Here is a 21,095-nt window from a genome sequence, read left to right on the forward strand (position 1 = left end):
CCCTCTGCCAGTGGCCCGCCTGGGAAGTATGGTTTTGACATGGTTATGATCTTTGTAACCTTGACCAGGATTTCTAGGGAGATTTCTGTTGAGATCGTTGACTGCAACATATCAGCTAGAATAAGATACCTTTGAAATGCAGGGGAAATGATTGCATAAAGGCCATGCGTTTTAGGTTTCAGCGTAGGTCAGATGCCGTCCTAATAAACCAAGCTAGCTATTCCCAGAAGCCGTGACTTCTCCCTCTGCTTTTTCCACTTTGGTCCAATTTGCTTAGAGAAATGTAGCACGTAGGAGTGCCGTCTTGATTATTCTTCATTCAGCGTCGTATTAAAAAAAAAGATAGACTTGAATCCCTTACTTGAACCTGCCATGTCAAAGTTTGTTTATTTGAAGTACAGCGAATGTCACACTGGCTTAACTTATGGTTCCCTGAGGTGACACACACACACACACACACACACACACACACACACACACACACACACGGATATCGTTCTGCCTCCTTTTCACTTCCCCTCCCTCCCTCTCTTCATATCTATACGACACTGTTGAATTTAATTACCATGCTGTTCTATCAGTGGTTGACCAGGCCGTGATGAGGAGGTATTCACTTCCTTTAGACACCGGAACCCAACAATATCCATTGTTAGCAGAGAGAGAAAGAGGGAGAGGGGAGGGGGGAGGGAGAGAGAGAGACTAACCCCTGGCCCTCACACAATAAGTGTGAATGCTGGTGTGATTTATTATTGCCTTAACCCAGCTGTGGCTTTTTGTGAAGATGTAAAAGCAGGGCAGGAGAAGGAAATGGTTCACATTATGGCGCAGTGGGACTAGTGCCGTTGGCATAGTGACCCAGGGCTTCCTTATTTATAAACCGTAAAATCATGAAAATAATGAGCATTTTTTGAAAAAAATTTTTTTGCTTCAGTGAACAAGAGTAACACTGAGTAATGGCATCTTTGAAATTGGAGTTTCGAGGTGCACAACATAGTTGTTTGCATTTAACTTTGTGTGATCAATGACACTGTTCTTCATTAAGCCAAGGTAGCACAGTGCCTGTTTGTGATGTGATGAATGTGAAAAAGAGTGATTATAATGATACCCTGTCTGTAGTATGTCCACAGAACAAACCAAAGTCATAACCCAAGACAAAAAACACACCAGTGTCACATAATTTCAGGCAAATTGGAGCAAGATGTGCTGTATTGTTTTTCTTCATGTGAAATAAGATGTTGGCAGTGTACATCCTATAAATTTCCAGTTGAGCCAACAAGCACGTATTGTGTCTACTCTGGACAGTTGTATTTCTAATGTATTATGTGACTGTGCTTTGAAATAGGAGAGGGTTGTATTGCTGTAACCTCATGTTGTAACAATGTGAATTTTGGCGTGTGTGTGTGTGTGTGTGTGTGTGTGTGTGTGGTTTTGTTGTGTGTATAGCTTTGTTAAATTTAACTTCTCAATTGCTGTTTCCTGACTTTTTTTCCCCAGAGCTTTCCACGCAGGTGGCGACCAGAAGGTAAGACTGTATATATGTGTAGCATTAATCTCACTTTTTGTGCAAAGACCTGGATGCTTTGGCAATGTGATCAACAGTTCTGTTAGACCCCCAATTTTTTTTTTTTGGCCTTCACATGTACTGCTCTGAAGGAAGTACTTCTGTGTTCTTCCATGGTGTCCTGTTGGACTATAGTGACAGATGATGCAATTGGGCATTCCCTTTAAACTCTGTTTGCAGTGGGTCCCAACAATGTATTATGTCACATTTTATTCAAACTCCTACCAGTTCTGTCACCTCTTAGGCTCCCACTTGGTTGTTTGCGTGGCATGCATTACCAAGGCATCAGTCAATTGCTATGCAAATAGTTTTTGTGAATGTTGCTGTTGGAGGTTTGTGGTGTTATTTCATACCTTGCACAATCCCTGATTTTAAGAGTAATAGTAATTCATTAAGTGTCACCAGTGGGAACACGGGAAAGCTAAAAGTTGTATTCATTGCAGTTTGAATGCTGTGATGGCATCATTTATTGCACTGTGCTGCATGCACACTGTCAGTAAATGAGCTGGAGCTCATTTACTGAAGGTGGAAGAGTCCCGTTTGAGTGGCTGTATCTTCTGCAGTCCACACTCAACACTCACTGAGACGTTTCTCTAGAGTGAAGCTTGTCATCAAATGTAACACTTAAAACTTAGTACATGAGCATATTTCAACAGCAGCAGGAGATTATTGTTGGGCGACTGCCAGAGGAAATATTTGCTAAGGCGACAGAGTCTGTTCTTATTTCTTAAGCACTTCCTCCATGCAGACAAACATCAGCTGGCTTTCAAAGACCCAGACTTGCAGAAGAAAGTAATGATTTGTTATAGAAAAACGATTAAATCTTGCTGTCTGATGTCTCATCATGACACCTGGGATTGTGCAACCGCAGAAAGAACATTTACTTTGTGTGTGTGTGTGTGTGTGTGTGTGTGTGTGTGTGTGTGTGTGTGTGTGTATATAAAATCTCTAACTGCATGTTGTGTGCTGTGCTACTCTCCCTCTTTCACACCCTTATAGGATTCGCTTGCCCCAGCCTCAGTTCAGCCAAAGTACTCCTTTGCCCCCAGCACGGCCATTAACAAGATGGCGAGGCCATTTGCAGCTGCTGGTGATAGTGCCAACTCAGGTCCTGTTATTAAGCCTGTGGCCTACTCACCTAAACTTAACACTCAACGCTCACAGAGCCCTGCCAGTATGCAGCAGTCACACAATGGGTAGGTGGACAAATGAAAAACAATCCCTTTTGCAAGCCGAATGTGACATGTAGTTGTCAAGGTACATGGGTCATCAGATAAGGCCTCACTTGAAGATTTCTAAACAAAGTTATTTTGGAAAATCAACAATTTACCCCCCCAAAATACTGAAATGTCATAAAATAAAGAGGGGGGGGCATGGCTAATTTCCTGAGGATGTGAACAACAAATATGGCGAAAATTATGGCATGTGTGTGTGATAACTACTTACCTATTGCGGTAGGGCTGTACGATATGACGCCATATATTTTGTGTGACGATAGAAAACGTCTATTGTTTCATATTAAGCTCTGTCGTTTATTTCGTTGTGTTGCAAATCACACTCTTTACGGCAATATTTTTCGTCATTTGGACGACCCTTTCCGCTCTTTGCACAGCACGGATGCGGGCAGGAAATTTGCATGAAGGCAATACAAACAAACATGGAGGACAGTGAACGTAACGCAGAACGGGGTAATACTGAACAGAAGGACTCCGACCAGCCAGGACAAAACGAGGAGCTTGTACTTCTATTGTATGGACGTGGTTTGGGTATGAAAAGTCTGACACGGACCAGAAAACTGTACTTTGCAAAATATGCCGCATACCGGTCCCCACAACAGACTCAAACACCACTAGTCTCTTTTACCACTTACGCAAGCATCATGTCAATTTGGTTCTAGGTTATAAATAAAAGGAGAAAAATAATCAAATATGAGTAGGTTTTTTTTGTCGAGTATGTAATAAAAAATAGGCCTTTCCATGTGGTCATTATAGTATATAAACTATTTATTTGTTGAAATTACAGAAAATGTGATAATCGTGATATGTATCGTTATCGTGATACAAATGACCTATATCGTGATATGAGATTTTGATCATATCGTACAGCCCTGTATTGAGGTGATTTTTATTAATCCATTTGCCACCAATGATTTGAAATGCACCATGGCATGCGTTTTAACTATTATCTTTGACCTGTTAATAATGTCGTGGCAAAGCACATCAACAAGATAATCAAGTTGTTATGGAGCTGTAAATACACTAACAGTGGCTAATGTACAGCATGTCGTATAATGCGTGTTCTTTTGTCATAAATGGAGTGAGATTGGCGAAAGACGATTATCTCGCTCAACAGAAACTCCTCTGAGGACCCTGACTTCTGCCTACCTTTCAGAGAGGTCATAAGAGTATCATTTGAAATGAATGCATGAAATTAGTTTGATGGACTAAATCCCCCCAAAAAAGAAACATGTCTTATTGACTTTATAGATCATTATTATTCCACTAACACTCCATCCACTGTGGTGGGGAAAATGCAATATTAATGAAGTTGAAAACTCTAGGATTCATTTGGCTTCTGATCTCTTGGTTTTTGTATTTAGGTTTAGAACTGAAGTGTAAGCTGAAATTGTGTTTTGAAGAGGTCTAAAAATCTAGCTTGCGCAACATGAGACAAAATTCACAGTTGTGACTGAACGTTGTAATTTATCACTCCAAAACAGTCATTTTAATGTCATTTAAAACCACTGCAGATGGAAAATTACATACAAACGTATTGCGAGTGTCTAAGTAGCGGATTGAAAACCCATTTTCAAGTTGACCAAAGAGGAGCAGTGTAGCATAAAGAGTCAGCTTTTAGTGTCTCCTTGTGGTGGGCACAGTGGTCTTTTAATGGAGGGCAGTTTGAATTCTGTACTTGGGGAGGGGAGGGGGGGTATCTGACTTTTGGCATTGACTAGATGTTGTCTGTTGCTGTATTTAGCATCACTTTAGTTTTCTCCCATTAAAACCTGCTGAGTTCTCAAAGTGCTTGTACCGCAGCGGTGCAGGATTACTCCTCCGCCTTACTTAGAGATGCCTCACATGGATGGGACGTTATTCCGTCTGGGGCAACTGTGATCGTTTCCAGCCATATTCGAAAAAAATAGATGCCAGTTAGAATGGTGAATTAAGGGCGTCCGGGTAGCGTAGCGGTCTACTCTGTTGCTTACCAACATGGGATTGCCGGTTTGAATCCCCGTGTTACCTCCGGCTTGGTCAGGCGTCCCTACAGACACAATTGGCTGTGTCCGCGCGTAGTAAGCCGGATGTGGGTATGTGTCCTGGTCGCTACACTAGCGCCTCCTCTGGTCAGTCGGGGCACCTGTTCAGAGGGGGAACTGGGGGTAATAGCGTGATCCTCCCACACGCTATGTCCCCCTGGCGAATCGCATTACTGTCAGGTGAAAAGAAGCAGCTGGTGACACCACATGTATCGGAGGAGGCATGTGGTAGTCTGCAGCCCTCCCCGGATGGCAGAGGGGGTGGAGCAGTGACTGGGACGGCTTGGAAGAGTGGGGTAGTTGGACGGGTACAATTGGGGAGAAAAAGGGGGGAAAATAACAAAAGAAATGGTGAATTAAATCCCAGCTAAAGGCGCCACTGTTTGGCTCTGAACTTTGTGAATAATGTAGTCTGGCACACGGAGGGCATCCAATGAGTGTAGGCTTGTACTGGAACTGGTCTGGCTAGATGTTGTTTATCCAGAGCTTATGTCGACATCATGATGCATCACGACAACAGAATTTACCATTATTGACTGGATATTAGAGCAGAAATTGGAAATATTTGACCATTTTGGGACACGCACAAATTGGCGCAGCCACCTGATGGCAAATATCATGGCCATTGACATAACTTTGAGTGGGTTTGTTTTGCATGAGAGAGCAGAATGGCGGGGGCTTTGCTGAACCCACCACGTCATTTTTGGGTCAGAGTGTCAATCCAAAAAGAATAGAGAGCATTTCACAAACTCACAATGTCGTCTTTTTTCCTGCAGAGCTTGTCGACAATAACAGCCTGTCTCCTTTGTCACGTACAGCATGTTTACAGTTATTCTACAAAAAAAAAACTCTCCTGTTGAGCACAACTACTGTCATATTTTGACACATTTGCTTTCTCTTGTTCTTAATGCTGAACTCTGACCCTCATTCTCTTTCTCGATCTCTCTCTCCCTTTTCTCTCTTCCCTCTCCCATCAACTCTGCAGATGGAAAATCTTGACAAGTCAGTAAAACTCTTCTATTTCCTACACCTGCTAATAGATGGATGCTTGTGGGCAAATTAGTATTCCTCTGTACGCAGCTTCGCTCCACAATTAGAACCTATGCAACTATTCTCCAAAGATCGGTTAATCCCCACCATCCTTTCTGTTTCAGACAGTTTAGGAAATTGAGTGTGGGCCCCAAGCCAAATCTGATATATTTCATGACTCCTTTTTTAAAGTGTTTATCCAAAAAAAGTGTCCTCTACTTTCACTATTCTATTGCTTTTTTTTAAAAAAAATCTTCTGTATCTGTCCTTTATTCATGTTCCCTGCCCAACATGTCTATACTTTGGATCTTAATTGCGGTCTATTCCACAGGGGTGAAGAGACTTACTATGATGAGATGTACCCTATGTCCAAGTAAGGGTTAGTTGCATGCAGGTTGGCCTGTCCACTTGCTAGGCTTTTATGATCTTGCCACAGATGATAGTTATTGATTTGTAAATCTTGCAGAACAAACGGTGTTGACACCCTTGGCCAGATTAGTCAATAGGGTTAAAAGATGGGATTAAGATGAGGGTGAGGGGAAAAGTCTTAAAATAGTGAAGTAATTTGTAATCATTAGAAAACATTTAATCTTTTATCCTCTTCATGAACTGTTTTGGTAAATACTTGCTTCAGTTGATCAGTCATTGCCTCATGACAACCATGTTTTGAAGCGAGATGCTGTTTCCCAAGATGCTTTTTAAGCTGTCAACATTGCATTTGCAACTTCCAAAACGCAAGGGCTTGCACTAAAGTCTGACAGTTTCTCTCACATTGATTTAATGAGAACAATGTACAGTATACGTATCACCTCTAATGAAATCATGTCCACGTGGATGTTTACAACAAGCCCGTGAGAAATTCCAATAATGAGCATGCATTAGCTTGCACGGGATGTGACTGTAATATTAAGTAATCTCCATAATCACTGCATGATCTGTTCTTGTTGGCCTTGGCAAGGTCACCTGAGTAGCTCAGCTGCAGTAAGAGTAGTCTCCTGATGGGGATCGGGCTAACTGGGCCTCTGCCCTTCTGTATACTGTGTGTGTGTGCGTGTGTGTGTGTGTGTGTGTGTATATATATATATATATATATGTGTGTGTGTGTGTGTGTGTGTGTGTGTGTGTGTGTGTGTGCGCGTGCGTGCGTGCGTACAGGCATGGCCTGAGGGCGGAGAATTTGCCCTTGTTCATCCCTAATGACCGCAGCAAGAAGAGACTGATTGAGGACACTCAGGACTGGCAGCCTCGCACTGGCACCACCCAGTCCCGCTCCTTCCGCATACTGGCCCAGCTCACAGGCACCGACTTCAGTAAGTCGGGGACCAAACCCTGGGCCGCCGTAGGAGCTGATGTGATGATCACAGTAATCATGAGACAGTGACAGTAAAGATGGATAAAAGCCATGTTTTCCTCGGGCGTTAAGAGAGCTGTTAAACTCATCCGTGGGTTGGTAGCAGTCTTCTTCACAGTTATTAACATTCCAGTGACATTACACTATACACTTGCCAAGTGTACTTAAACTTTCTGTGAATGTTGTCGGTGTACTGATGAGAAAAAGCACAAATGTCTATAGCTGACAAACACTGGAAACTCACTTGGAGTTGAAAAGGTTATGTTTTATATGGTTGTGAGTACCACTGGTATGGTAACACGTCGGCACCGTTGTGAAAACAAGCATATGGGCATCTTTATGTGAGTCGGTGAAGTACGCTGATGCGTCTTTCTCTTGGATCTCTCAGTGCAGGACCCAGATGATGAAAATATGAAGAGGGCCAGGTAAAGTCTGAGTGTGCCAGTGCCGTGATTTGATTCTTGCTCTCGATCCGCTCTAATTGCAAGCAGTTGTCTTGTGCTTGTGCACGCGTGTGGAGGCTTCAGTTCAGCAATCATTTGGGGGGGGAAAAAGATCGTCAACCATTAAAGCTGTTGTTTATCCGTATAGCTTTTTGAGTTTAGCTCCGTTGAACATGAGCATGTTTGGAGTGAATTCTACTTTATTTTGCCATTTAGTACAAGCATATCTGCTTCACGGCATCACAAGTAGACGTCTTTCTGCTTCATTGGTTTAATGAAGGTGACTTTTAACTGCACCGTTCTTTCAGCTTCATTGGTTAATAACGTTGACTTTCAACTACATTGGTTTAAGGCTGCTCGCTTTTTCATGTCATGCCGTTCTGAGCCTTGTTCTCTCTATGCTGTTTGATCTGTTTTTAAAAAAAAAAAGTTTTTTTTTTTGCTCCACAACTTTCCTTTACCCACATTCTCCATGTGTTTCTTTCTCCTGCTACTCCACATCTTATCCTGTCTCCCCCGATTTGTTTCCTTCCTGCCCATCTCCATCTCCATCTCTGTGTGTGTGTGTGGTTAGGGAAAAGTTCCTCACCGAGATTCAGAGTCCTCGCTACGCCCGTCTGAGGGATTGGCATCACGACAGGTCTGCCCGTGCCCTCAATATCAAATCCTGAGCGTTGCCTAGATGCCACGGGATGCAGAGCCTACTAGCGATTAGCCACACCATGACGACTAAATGACAAAGACGACGACGATAGCCAACTATCCGACGGCGATTAGTAAATTCACCCTCTAGAAACGGAGGAGGGACGAGTGGAATGTAAAAGGAAGTTTCGGGATAAAATTAGAAAATGTATAAAAAAACAAAAACAAAACAGAAATAGAAGTTATACATTCTAAATGACAAAGTCCTAAGTGGAACCTTGCGTACTGAGCCTGTTGTCAACACTTTGTGGAACACCTTGTGTCTATAGCCCTGTTTCCCATGTTGCATTGTGCTTTGTGTAAGAGCTTACCAAGGCCGGAGCAGTGGGAAGCACCAATCTGTTCTTTATTCAGCTTTGATTGTGTAGTACTACATATCCCTCCTTGATCTGTAAGTTCTCTCTGTCGCTCCCTTTCTTTCTCTCACTCTCTTCTTTTTTTCCACTCTCTCCCGCTGGCCCTCTTCACTGTTTTCAGTTCTTCATCTTTCACTGGTTTCATTGCTGAGCCCCCTCATCTTGTGGCCAAATCATTAGCAAAGAAAGGGAGGATAATGCTGTACTTTTGTCTTGTTTCTGCTGTCACTGGAAATATACACAAAAAAAAGAAAAAAATCTGAAAAAACAACTTCTTTTGACTCTTTCTGCTTTTCTGTGTCTGTCCTCTTTTTTTTCTTCCACACCAGAAAATGACATGTAAAAGATTCAGTGTTCACATTTTAATGTGTTTGGTCCAGACTTTGAATTTGAGGTGAGGAGAGGAGAGGCACTTAACCGGCGGGTCAGGTCTCCAACCCCCCCCCCCCCCAACACACACACACACACACACACACACACCGCTACCCGCAGGATTGTGAGTTATACTTTTATTTATGAATATTGAAAAAGAGAGGTCTTCACCATGCCAAAGGTCTCCACCAAACTTTTGTGTGTTGGTGATAAAATGGCCTTTCCTTGTGAAACAATCAATATATCTGACTCCTAGTTTTTAATCAAGGGAAGTGCCTGAAAAGTGACAGATTTTAAAAAAAAAAGAAGTAAGAAAAACAACTCACTGTTGAGTACATTAACGCGCATATCAGTGAATCAGGAAGAGCTGTTGATTAATTTTGGTGAGTTGCAAGTAAAAAAAGGTGGAGAACAACAGGACTGAAGGATGTATCTCCTAATCATCACTGGCAGTCACTCAGGTGGGTGTAGAGGCCGATCCTGAGCCACATAATGGGAGGGCACCTGCACGTGACGACTTTTTACGTGGAGTGGCTGATGCGCCTGCAGCCACCACACGGTCCTTGGCAGGGGGTGCCCGGAGTCCAATAGCATGGAGAACCAAGATGATTGGGGACCACCCTCTGTTGCAGCCTTCATCCACTTTCACTGCTGTTGTGACCTGGAGACATCTTCCACCAGTTCTGCCATTGAGGTCTTTGTTGGCTCGTGCTTCATCTGGAACCTCCCGCTTGACCTATCCGCCTTGGGTTGACCCTACCAGGAGCCAAGCTCTGGACGGCTTAGCTCCTGGGATCTTTGGTACACACAAGCTTCTCCACCATGACGAGTTGGCAGTCCAGGAGAAGATCTAATACATTCTGCATGTCTAATCGGATGAATCCCAAAACGAAAGCTACCTTTTCTATGGAGGGGAAATTATATAAAGGAGTAGTTTTTTTTCTGCCTTTTTGGCACTTATTAAGTAGGCAACAAAAAACTGCATACCTGATCTTATGAGGCATGTGCAGCATTGCTGACATGACCATGCACAGCTGCTCATTTGTATGCTGGATATGAATTGAACCTTCTTGTATCGCTATGTGATAAAGGCAGGCTGTGTATCAAAACATTAATAATAAGAATAATGCACTTTGCATGCATTTTAAAAGTGCGCCATCATTTTCTCATATCCCTTACCAAGTTCACTGGGATGGATGAGCTGAGAACTTGGAATAACTGAAACGCGTCACAACGTGACCACATTTTCAGAAGCTTTGCACAAAAAAACAACAAAAAAAACAAAAACCAAAAAAACGATTTCACACACCCGCAAATGATCCAGAAGCCATCCAAATAATTATATACATCATTTAGAGAACATTTAACTTTTGCACTTTTATTTATTTATTTATTTTCCTCCCCAATTGTACTTGGCCAATTACCCTATTTTCCGAGCCATCCTGGTCGCTGCTCCACCCCCTCTGCCGATCCGGGGAGGGCTGCAGACTACCACATGCCTACTCCGATACGTGTGGAGTCGCCAGCTGCTTCTTTTCACCTGACAGTGAGGAGTTTCACCAGGGGGACGTAGCACGTGGGAGGATCGTGCTATCCCCCCCCCAGTTCCCCCTCCCCCCCGAACAGGCACCCTGACCGACCAGAGGAGGCATTAGTGCAGTGACCAGGACACAACCACAGCTGGCTTCCCACCTGCAGACACGACCAGTTGTGTCTGTAGGGACGCCTGACCAAGCCGGATGTAACATAGGGATTCGAACTGGTGATCCCCGTGTTGGTAGGCAACGGACTAGGCCGCTATGCTACCCGGACACCCCCTCACTTTTGCACTTTACATCAAGAGAAAAACATGCATTAGGTTGGCAGAAGCAAACTGGGAAAATATGATCTGGTAACTGAGAGGTGGCCAGTTTGAATGTTTCAGGAATTATTGATGACCAATTGATTCCTTCTGTCAACTGAGAAGACGGCTCTCGGGTGTGAGCATGTAACTCTTCCTGACCCAGACTGTGCTGCAACAGGCTTTTGCTGTTAACAAGAAAGTGGTATTTGTCATTCTTTCCCTGATAAACAGCCATAATCCTGATAAAGTCAGATTGAGCAGCGGGTGCCGTCTGATATGGATGCCAACATGCCTTTTTTGTTCTTTTCCTCTCCAAATGAGAAATTGTTTCATCAGCCGCCTTCACTATGTTGTAGATGATGCAAACATGATGGGGCCCTTAAGGCGCTCACCCCCCCACCCCCACCCCCGAAAGATGAAACGTCTCAGGATCTTACACTTGACGTTATTGTGATTTGTATGTCGTGGTTTGAAAACTGAGTTGAGTTTAGCGATCCCTCTTGTGTTTATCGTCTGTCGCCGAAGTCTGACATGCTGCAACACCCATTTTAATCAAAAGATTTGAACACGCAGAGTTAAACTGAAGAACCTCCGCCGCATCCAAATCTGACAGTATCGCACGTTTCATTAGTTGCCCTCTCTCCGAGGTAAGGCTTAGCCTCTCAGTGATGACAGGCAGTCATGGAGTTATTCAGGTTTCCCTCATTAGCGCGGTAGCTTGCCGTGTTTTTGCAGAGGAAAAACATCTGCATAACAACACAATACCCATGTTAAAAATATCTGTTATTCATTAGGTATTCCACAGCTGACTTCTTGAATTGTTTTGTGTGTAATTATGCAAAATGGCCATTAAATGAAACAAGCTGCTGGATAGGCCCAAGTTGTGCCTTTTTTTTTTTTAAATGTTTTTTAATCCAAACTGTTGAGCTATCAGGTGCCCAGAATACACCTGACTTTGTCTTGCACAACACTGCTTTGCGTTACTGCACTGTTCGATACTGGTTGCATCAAGGACAACAACGCTATCATCTATTTGATGATGATGATGATGATGACGTACATAAAATTTAACTGGCATCCACAAAAGAGATAGAAATGACTGCTAGTACCCACCAGAAGCATGGAGGGGAACTTGGGTAGTTGCCATATTTACTGAGTAGTCACCATATTTACTGAGCTGTGTGTGTACCTTTTTCTAATGAGTCCATGTCTCATTTCAGCCTTGAGCCAACTCCCTCGCCTGCCAAGGGCCCGGCAGCAGATAAACCTGATGGTGAGTTTCTTGCCTCTGCTGATCTGCAAGACAGAACAAACTAATTGGAGCCTGAGAAGCATGCAGTTTTGTCCTGTTGGATAAATCAAACAGCGGGCAAAGAAAATAATTCAGTCTTGTGAGAATAATCATCATTGTAGGAGATCTGTCTCCCCAGATGAGAAGCGCTATACTAACTCTTATTATTGTTATTATATCAATTTTGAAATATGATGGCCATTGTAATAAAGAAGAGTACATAATAAATACATGGATGTAAGGATGTAAGGAAATTAACTATGACAATCTTAAATACAGTTCTGTTCAAAGTGTCTGTTAAGGGCTTGTATAAGTCTGACACAGTCTTGTTGGAAAACCATTCTATGATCCAGACTCGAAGACCTCCGCAGGAGCAGCCACTTCAGGTCCTTCCTGTCGACCTCCATGGGTTACCGATGCTACTTTTGCAGACCGCTATCGTCCAGACAAGACTACTACAGTCATGACCCAGCACCAGCAGCCAGCCCAGCCCACCCCTATGCAGAACCGCAGCTCTATCTTGCAGGCAGCGCAGCAGGCACCTGAAGACAGTGGAAGGACCCCTTTATGTGGCGCCTGTAAAAAAATCATCAGGTGAGGCTGCAATCACCCCCTACATGTTGACTCTCACACCTTAATTTATCAAAGTATCTATGAAATACTTTTCTTTGTGTACTCCCTTGGAACCACCTGCAGATGTGTCTCAGGTCATTTGAAGTGAAGAAGTTTGAATTTAGAAATGTCACGACCAGTGTGGTGCCTGCAAATTTACATAGTAGAGACAATTTGGAGATGCCCTGTCCTTTTTGGGGATGAGCGTAGTGCTGCGTTATCCTTAACTATCAAATTGCTCAGATCTGTTTTACAAATATCCATCATTGTGAAAGGCAGCTGTTTGAGGGGGAAAAAAACAATTTCTTTTATAGCCACACAAGAAGGTGAGGGGAGGTATTGTTTTCCAACAAATGGTGATTACCAGGTCACTAATAGATGGCTGTAGATGTCTCCTCGGAGTGTCTTCGATTTTTGTTTACAATCCACAAAGCAACCAATGCACTTTGGCTGTGTACTGTTAGTCATGTGTGCCTTTGTCGGATCTGACATTTCCATTATAGCTGGCCTTGTTTTTTTTCTGGCTGAAGTAGAAAACCATGTAGAAAATCTCAATCATGCTTTCCATGTGTTGTTTTCTCTCTCTCTCTCTCTCTCTCTCTGCTTTCTAGGGGCCGGTACCTGGTGGCGCTGGGGCGTTCTTGGCACCCAGAGGAGTTCACATGTTCCCAGTGTAAGGTGGTGCTGGATGAGGGAGGCTTCTTTGAGGAAAGAGGCTCTGTCTTCTGCACCAAGTGTTATGACAATCGCTATGCCCCCAACTGCGCCAAATGCAAAAAGAAGATCACAGGGGTGAGAGCACCAAAACACCAACCAGAAACCCCAGTTGACTTCCCCTTTTATGGGAAATATGTTTACCGAAATGTTATCATTGAATTGAGCAATTTCAGCTGCTTTTTCCCAGACTCGTAAAACCCCCACAGGCAGCATCCGGGACTTGTGTTCATTGAAGCCAAACAGTTTACAAGGTTTCCTCCCCCTCCTAGGAAATCATGCATGCCTTGAAGATGACCTACCATGTTCAGTGTTTCAAGTGTGCTGCATGCAAGACTCCCATCAGGAACCAAGCCTTTTACATGGAGGAGGGTGAGCCCTACTGTGAGAAAGGTGAGTGATGGGAGACTGCAGTCTGTAATGTGTCTGAAACTGTACACTTGAACCAGCAATCCCGCTCTTTCTTTTTAGATCAACTATTGAAAATGTTTAAGGGGGCATCCAGGTGGCGTGGTGGTCTATTCTGTTGCCTACCAACATGGGGATTGCCGGTTCGAATCCCCGTGTTACCTCCGGCTTGGTCGGGGGTCCCTACAGACACAACTGGCCATGTCTGCAGGTGGGAAGCCGGATGTGGGTATGTGTCCTGATCGCTGCACTAGTGCCTCCTCTGGTTGGTCGGGGCACCTGTTCAGGGGGGAGGGGGAACTGGGGGAATAGCGTGATCCTTCCACGTGCTACGTCCCCGTGGCGAAACTCCTCACTGTCAGTTGAAAAGAAGCGGCTGGCGACTCCACATGTACTGGCGGAGGCATGTGGTAGTCTGCAGCCCCCCCTGGATCGGCAGAGGGGGTGGAGCAGTGACCGGGATGGCTCGGAAGAGTGGGGTAATTGGCTGAATACAATTGGAGAGGAAAAGGGGGGAAAAAAGATTTAAATGAAACAAACCTTCTTGCTGATGAATAACTTCCTTTCATTAACTTACTGTTGTGTGCCAAGAGGAACGGTAGCTTTTTTACATCAGTGTGTGCACTATTTATTTAGTTTACGATGATGTTTTAGTATGCTGGATCTGTTCGGCGTGACGGTATAAGCTAGCTTTGCATAATACAGTAGTGCACTCAAAGGCTTGTTTCCACACAAGGGCCCCGACTCGAGCTCGCTTGTTCTGACTGGTGCTGTACACGGGGCCTCTTGCAAAAGTTTTAGTAATCTATCATTCCAGGTAAATCCATGTTTGGATTTTAAATTGATTCTGACCCAGCTCCTCACCAAAACTGACTTTTTAGTTGTTCGTCTGTCTCGTAACAAATGCACTCTTGTTTCAGTCAGTGCTGCTGTCTACACTGGGTGTATGCAAAACTGGTCCCATTGAAGTTTTATTTTTCTTTCCACGAACACAGTTAAGTACATCATTGATTCTCAATCACTAATTTCAATATAGATAGATAGATTTGGTTTTCATCCATTTATTGCCATAACAAACTATTTCGCGACACAGTGTATTCTCATCATTATGACAATGAGTTAAAAAAAAAAGAAAAAAAAAGTAGATCTATCAAGAGGATAGCAAAGCAGGTAGGCAGATTTGCAGTTCTCAAGCACTCAATGAATGTATATCAATGAACTTTGTAATGAGGAAACAAATGTAAAAAAAAAAAAGCATAGTTAAGTGTAGTTGCCCTTGTATTATATCCAATTTCACATTTCTGAATACACGGCTAAATCAGAGCCATGACGAATAAAAAGGTATTTGTCTCTGACTTGCTGCTTATGCAGAATGACCGGTGTTAGCTAGGCCAAAGTCAACTCAACCAAAGTGGCTCCTTTCCTTACACAAAGGAACCCCCCCTATTTGTCCAGTACCCCTTTATGGTTTTGTGAGGTCAAATAAGGGCTAGCGTTATCTCCTTAGTAAACTATATGGGGTGGCACGGTGGCCCAGTGGTTAGCGCTGTCGCCTCACAGCAAGAAGGTCCTGGGTTCGAATCCTGGGGTTGTCCAACCTTGGGAGTCATCCCAGGTCGTCCTCAGTGTGGAGTTTGCATGTTCTCCCCGTGTCTGCGGTGGGTTTTCTCCGGGTGCTGCGGTTTCCCCCACCATGAAAAGAAACGTGCATGTTGGGGTTTCTACTCCTGTCTGTGCCCCTGACCAAGGCTATGGAGAGAAGAACTAGAGTTTGTCCCCGGGCGCAGCATGAAGGCGGCAGCCCACTGCTCCTAGCTACACAGATCACAGCTAGGATGGGTTAATTTGCAGTAACTGAGTTTCCCCAAGGGGATCAATAAAGGAAACATAATTTAATTTATGCCGTAGCTGTAATGAGAAATGTTGTCTCAAAAACTTGAAGGAACTGAATGACGTTGTTGCTGTGCAGCACGGTGGATGGGTCCTTAAACAATCATAATGGCATTTGACGCAATTTGACTACTCTCCACAACTAAGCAATCAGGATGTGCCATGCTGTATAGTGGCATTGATAAGTGTTTGTCAATGCCAAGGGCACACAGAGGGTACCGAAGAAACAGAAATGGTTTAAATGTGCTGCCTTTAGAAACACTCTACACCCAGTTTTTTATTGAGCTGTGCCGTCTTTGAACGATGATTTGCAGAGCTGGGTCAGACAGCTGACATTCCCCCAGTTTTACTCCAGATAATGGGTTGCCAGCAGGTGTCACACAGCCTGACAGGGTGTCAGGGATGTTGTGGGAACATCTCAAGCCTCAAATACACCCAGTACGGTTTCCATTTTGTTGCAGAGTTTCTAAAATTCATAGCTCTGGTTGCACGTAGCCATCAGGATGCTAAGAGTACAGGAATCGGTTAGTAAAAAAATAGAAAAGAAGGCAAGCATTTCATCAACTTAGAAATGTGGATGTCATGCAGGTACAGCCATGATGACTGTTGGCAAAAAGTTCAGATGGAATGATCATTACAATGAGCAGCTTTTTGGTAATGAAGGGGGTGTCATTAACAAACTCGTTTTTATTTGAAATGAGATCTCTTGATTCTGATCTGGTGGCGGCACAGTTGTTAGCATGGTTGCCTCACAGCAGTAAGATCCTGGTTTCGAACCCTGGGGTTGTCCAACCTTGGGGGTCATCCCAGGTCGTCCTCTGTGTGGAGTTTGCATGTTCTCCCTGTGTTTGTGTGGGTTTCCTCCAGGTGCTCCGGTTTCCTCCCACAGTCCGAAGACCTGTAGGTCAGAAGAATCGGCCATACTAAATTGTCCCTAGGTGTGAATGTGTCGGCCCTGTGATGGCCTGGCGGCCTGTCCAGGGTGTCTCCCCGCCTGCCACCCAATGACTGCTGGGATAGGTTCCAGCATCCCCGCGACCCTGAGTAGGATAAGCAGCTTGGATAATGGATGGATGGATGAATTCTGATCTGTAATTTCTTACAAGCAAATATGTAGAGCAGCATACATCACTTTAGAAATTACAAAGCATATTGTGCATTTATCCATAATGACTGGTCCCAAAGTGCAACATACTGTTTAAGTCTTTGTAAGCGGGAGCCGTAAATATAAACGAAATCAAAGATACATGTCATTTAAAGGCAATGCCTTAGCACAAATGCATTAAAAAAAAAAGGGTTGAAAGTCCGTAGCACCCCATCACCCTACCAACAAAAAGGATAAAGAAGCCAAAGGAATTGACTAACACATATGCATTCTTTAGGCATGCTTCAAATTTTGTTTCTGTGTACACCAAATAAGCAAGGACTGAATACAAATCAGCTCAAAAGTATGGACCTGACTCTATCTTGATGGGGTGTGTATTGTAGCCTTAAGGAATTAACACACACGGTTGCCTTGTCAAGTAGCGGCAAGTTATTTACAGAAATCATTCACCAAAAAGTCGTCTTTTCTCAGCGTTATTACATGATGAGGATCTGTGATGGCCCAGCGGCCTGTCCAGGGCGTCTCCCCGCCTGCCGCCCAGTGACTGCTGGGATGGGCTCCAGCATCCCCGCCACCCTGACAGCAGGATAAGCGGTTTGGATAATGGATGGATTAACCTCTCTTTACTACCACCTTCTTTACTTTGAATGAGTAGTTTATTTCTATAGGTAGTGTTTTTACAAAACCAGTCACAGTGGACCATTTCTGTAAAGTGCAAGCTACAATGATGTGATGTGGAGCAAAACCCCCAAAATGCAGTGTAAAACATAGCAGTCTTGTGAGTGCGTGTTCTGATAAAATTACTGCACCCTGCAAGCCGCTCCCTCAGCTGTGTAACAGTAACAGCAGTAACGTTTTTTTGTTTTATGGTTTTGGTGCGTTCCATTTGTTTTTTTTAATCAAACGATCTGTAAAACAATGCGTAGCGGCGTTATTGCTGTAGGGTTTGGTTAGGCCTGCGTCATGAATCTCGTGAGCCTCCCACAATTCATCAGGATGCGGGATGTTTTCATCCGCTTGTAATCTTTTTTTACAGTAGTTCCCGTTTACTTCATATGTTTCGATATTAGCTTTTCTGAATAGTGTGTTGCCGTTCTATTGCACTGTAAATGATTTAACGGATCAGTGTGCTTCTCTCTCACTTCTGCGCCTCTGAAGTGGATTGCTGTTTTATCAGAGAAGCGAGGACCTGAGTACGCATACTCTGAATAATGCCCTTAGCGTTGATAAACATTCTGCAGCATCAGCATCTTTCAGGGATTGTGCAGCTCTCGCCCACTCACTCTTGAGTAGCAGCATTATAGCTTGACACTTTACCCCAAGTCCCTGTAATGAAAAAGCTGGTACAATCCAGTTAAGTATCTGGAGCAATTTCCCCTTATCCTAATCCCTCCCTTACACTCAGGGAACACGCTAATGTAATTCTCTTTTCTCTGTGCCATTGATGATTCTCCAGACCAGACGGAGATCTTGCAGTTGGAAGCCGTATTGCTGAAGTTTATGGTTTACCTCAGGTCCTACCGTCGTCTCTGCTACCTCTTCTCAACCCGCCAACACCACCCCACCCTACCCCCACTCATTGTGTCATCCCTTCTTTCTCGCCTTTCTCTTTCCAGACTATGACAAGATGTTTGGTACAAAGTGCCACGGCTGTGACTTCAAGATTGATGCAGGGGACCGGTTCCTGGAGGCCTTGGGCTACAGCTGGCATGACACATGCTTCGTCTGTGCTGTAAGTCATTTTGATTGATATGGCTCTCCATGGGCCCGTCTCCATCCCTCTCCAGCTCCATCCGTGCCATGTGTCTTCTGACTGTCCCGGCTCAATGCCATTAGAAAGACCTGCTTCAGTGTTTGCACCTAGAGAATTTTTCTGTCCGTCTGTCTGACCCCCTCCCTCTGTCTCCTCTCCTTATCTCTCTCTCACTCACTCGCTCTCCCTGTGGAGGATAATGAAAGCGAATGAAGTCAAATAAATAACGTGTACCAGCTGCTCCATGTAAACCTGTGGTCATACACTTGGGCAATCATAAGGTCTGATATGCACTCTCTCCCCTCTTCCCAATCTCCCATTCCCTTCATCTCTCTCTCTTTTCTCTATCTCTATTTCTCCCTCTTTCTTCTCTCCTTTCATCTCTAAAGCTCTGCCAAATCAACCTGGAGGGGAAGACGTTCTACTCCAAGAAGGATAAGCCCCTGTGCAAAGGCCATGCCTTCGCTCCAGTGTGAGAGACAGATGGAGAAAGCTTTCTCTTCAGAAGGAGGGAACACTTCACTCCGCTCACCTTCCTCTTTACCCTCCCCTATGGCACACACTTCATCTTCCTCCCCTTTTCACGCCGCACGTCTAGTTACACTGTCCCTAATGCATCCTGTCCTTTATTTCTCAATTGCTTTTGTCTATGTATTTGAGACGTGACACCAGTTTGACACGCTGTCACTTTGCTGTGCTGTTTGGGCAGCCGCCCTGTTACCGAGTCTCCACTAAAGCACAGTGTTGGAAATGGAACTGGCCACAGAGTCATTTCCAAGTCCTGATTAATAGCAATTTTTTTTTTGTGGCTATTGTAATTTTATTGAGCATACTAGATGTCACTTGAGTTTAATCTAGGTTTGCGCGTACTTGTCGCTACAGTAGAATATCATTACGACCCTGTTGACGTAATTTTTGTTCCATTTGTTGTGAGCATCCTCCAAGTTGAATGCACCATTTCGTCCATTATCGCCGAGCGCATCACTGTAATGATCTGACTCTACCCTGGTACACTTAAACCCCTATTTGGGACCCTGGCCTGCTTATTGGCTCTTGCTGCAGTACCTGTTAAAGTAATTGGGGTCCAGTCAAGTAGAAAAGGGTGTCCTGAAACACTCCACAGAAGCATGAAGTGCCTCATCTGCAACATTGGGTTTTGGAAAATTGCAGCATCTGCCTCATCAGTAATGTTATTTTTGGAAGCACTCACCGGGGGAGGGGAGGGGGGGGGCGTTGAAATAATCTGTCATATATTTCACATTCCACTGAAGCAATTGGTTGGTGATGTTTCATATTTTGATGTAAAAAATATATAAGGCATTTCGATATGTGAAAAACACTATGAAAAACAAGCCAACCAATTTGCATCGCCTGTGTCACAATAATGTTTTGAACATTATTCTCCTGAAGTACCTGTAAATCCTTTTTGAATGCAAACAAACTAATTGGAGGAGCAGAGAGAACTTGTGATAAAACACTTTTTGTATGTGTATCATTTTAATTTTCAAAAGTATTTTGATGTTACATTCTGTTCTGTCATTAACGCCTATATGAGGATGAGTTTTTTTATGACGCTTTTGTATCACAGTAGGATGTTTTAAGTGCCTTTCTAAAAAAAAAATACAAAGCTTTACACTGACGGCTTTGCAACTGTAACAGAGACCCTACTGAACAGTATGTATGTGTTATAGATGTTGCTGGTAAGTGTGTGAAATTTATATACATAGGAGCAATGCTGTTAGAACCAGTTACACAATAAACCCTTTTGATTTACATCAGCGTTCTCACATTATGACTGTCCCTGTTGTGACTGACCCAAACCATGTTTAAATAAGCATTCGACATGTTTTTGTTATTGAAAGGATTAGGCTAAGCCTCAATTTAAGAGTGGTACTGATTAATAAAATTTGGCATACTGGAGCAATAATCCATGAAATTTCTTTTTCATGGTTTTTTTAAAAATAAAAACCGTGCAGGAAGCAGAAATTGAATTCTTAAAATAAAGATTACAGTCCTTGATTTAACAATATATAATTTATTTACACCAAATTCAGGTTGAATTACTATACATAACCTTTCTGAAATTTCATAGATAGATATATATACATAAGGCCAAGTAAATACTTGAAAGCACTTAGAAACGAATTTCCAAAATTCTACCCACAAATCCATGTCATTGTCCAAAAAGTACAGAAAATCTCCCTAAGCAGAAGTTTTTCCATCGCCACAAAAAGTTTTGACAACAATTTACATTGACATTAAGGAACTCAAAAAGTTAGAGAACAAAAAAAAAGTAATTATACAATTGCATAAGCGCTGTGGCATGTTATAAATACAGCATTTTTGACTTGCAGAAAGGCAAGGAACATTGAATCAAAGAAACGAAATAGAAAACCATTCACAGGT

The 21,095-nt window shown here is 43.4% G+C and overlaps 1 protein-coding gene across 2 annotated transcripts in view; it reads left to right on the top strand.

The window, feature by feature from the left end:
• Positions 1-20,471, top strand: part of pdlim7 (PDZ and LIM domain 7) — a 33,411-nt gene extending 12,940 nt beyond the window's left edge. For both annotated transcript variants that reach the window (XM_056295203.1, XM_056295204.1), the window contains exons 4-11: positions 1,495-1,522; positions 2,561-2,757; positions 12,137-12,189; positions 12,561-12,801; positions 13,431-13,611; positions 13,806-13,926; positions 18,553-18,668; positions 19,079-20,471. In XM_056295203.1, coding sequence (XP_056151178.1) covers positions 1,495-1,522; positions 2,561-2,757; positions 12,137-12,189; positions 12,561-12,801; positions 13,431-13,611; positions 13,806-13,926; positions 18,553-18,668; positions 19,079-19,165 — 1,024 coding nt within the window. In that variant the 3' untranslated portion in view covers positions 19,166-20,471. The remainder of the gene's footprint in view (positions 1-1,494; positions 1,523-2,560; positions 2,758-12,136; positions 12,190-12,560; positions 12,802-13,430; positions 13,612-13,805; positions 13,927-18,552; positions 18,669-19,078) is intronic.
• Positions 20,472-21,095: the final 624 nt, after the last annotated feature.

This window comes from Lampris incognitus, chromosome 1 (genome assembly GCF_029633865.1).
Source record: "Lampris incognitus isolate fLamInc1 chromosome 1, fLamInc1.hap2, whole genome shotgun sequence".
NCBI classification, from domain to species: Eukaryota; Metazoa; Chordata; class Actinopteri; order Lampriformes; family Lampridae; genus Lampris; species Lampris incognitus.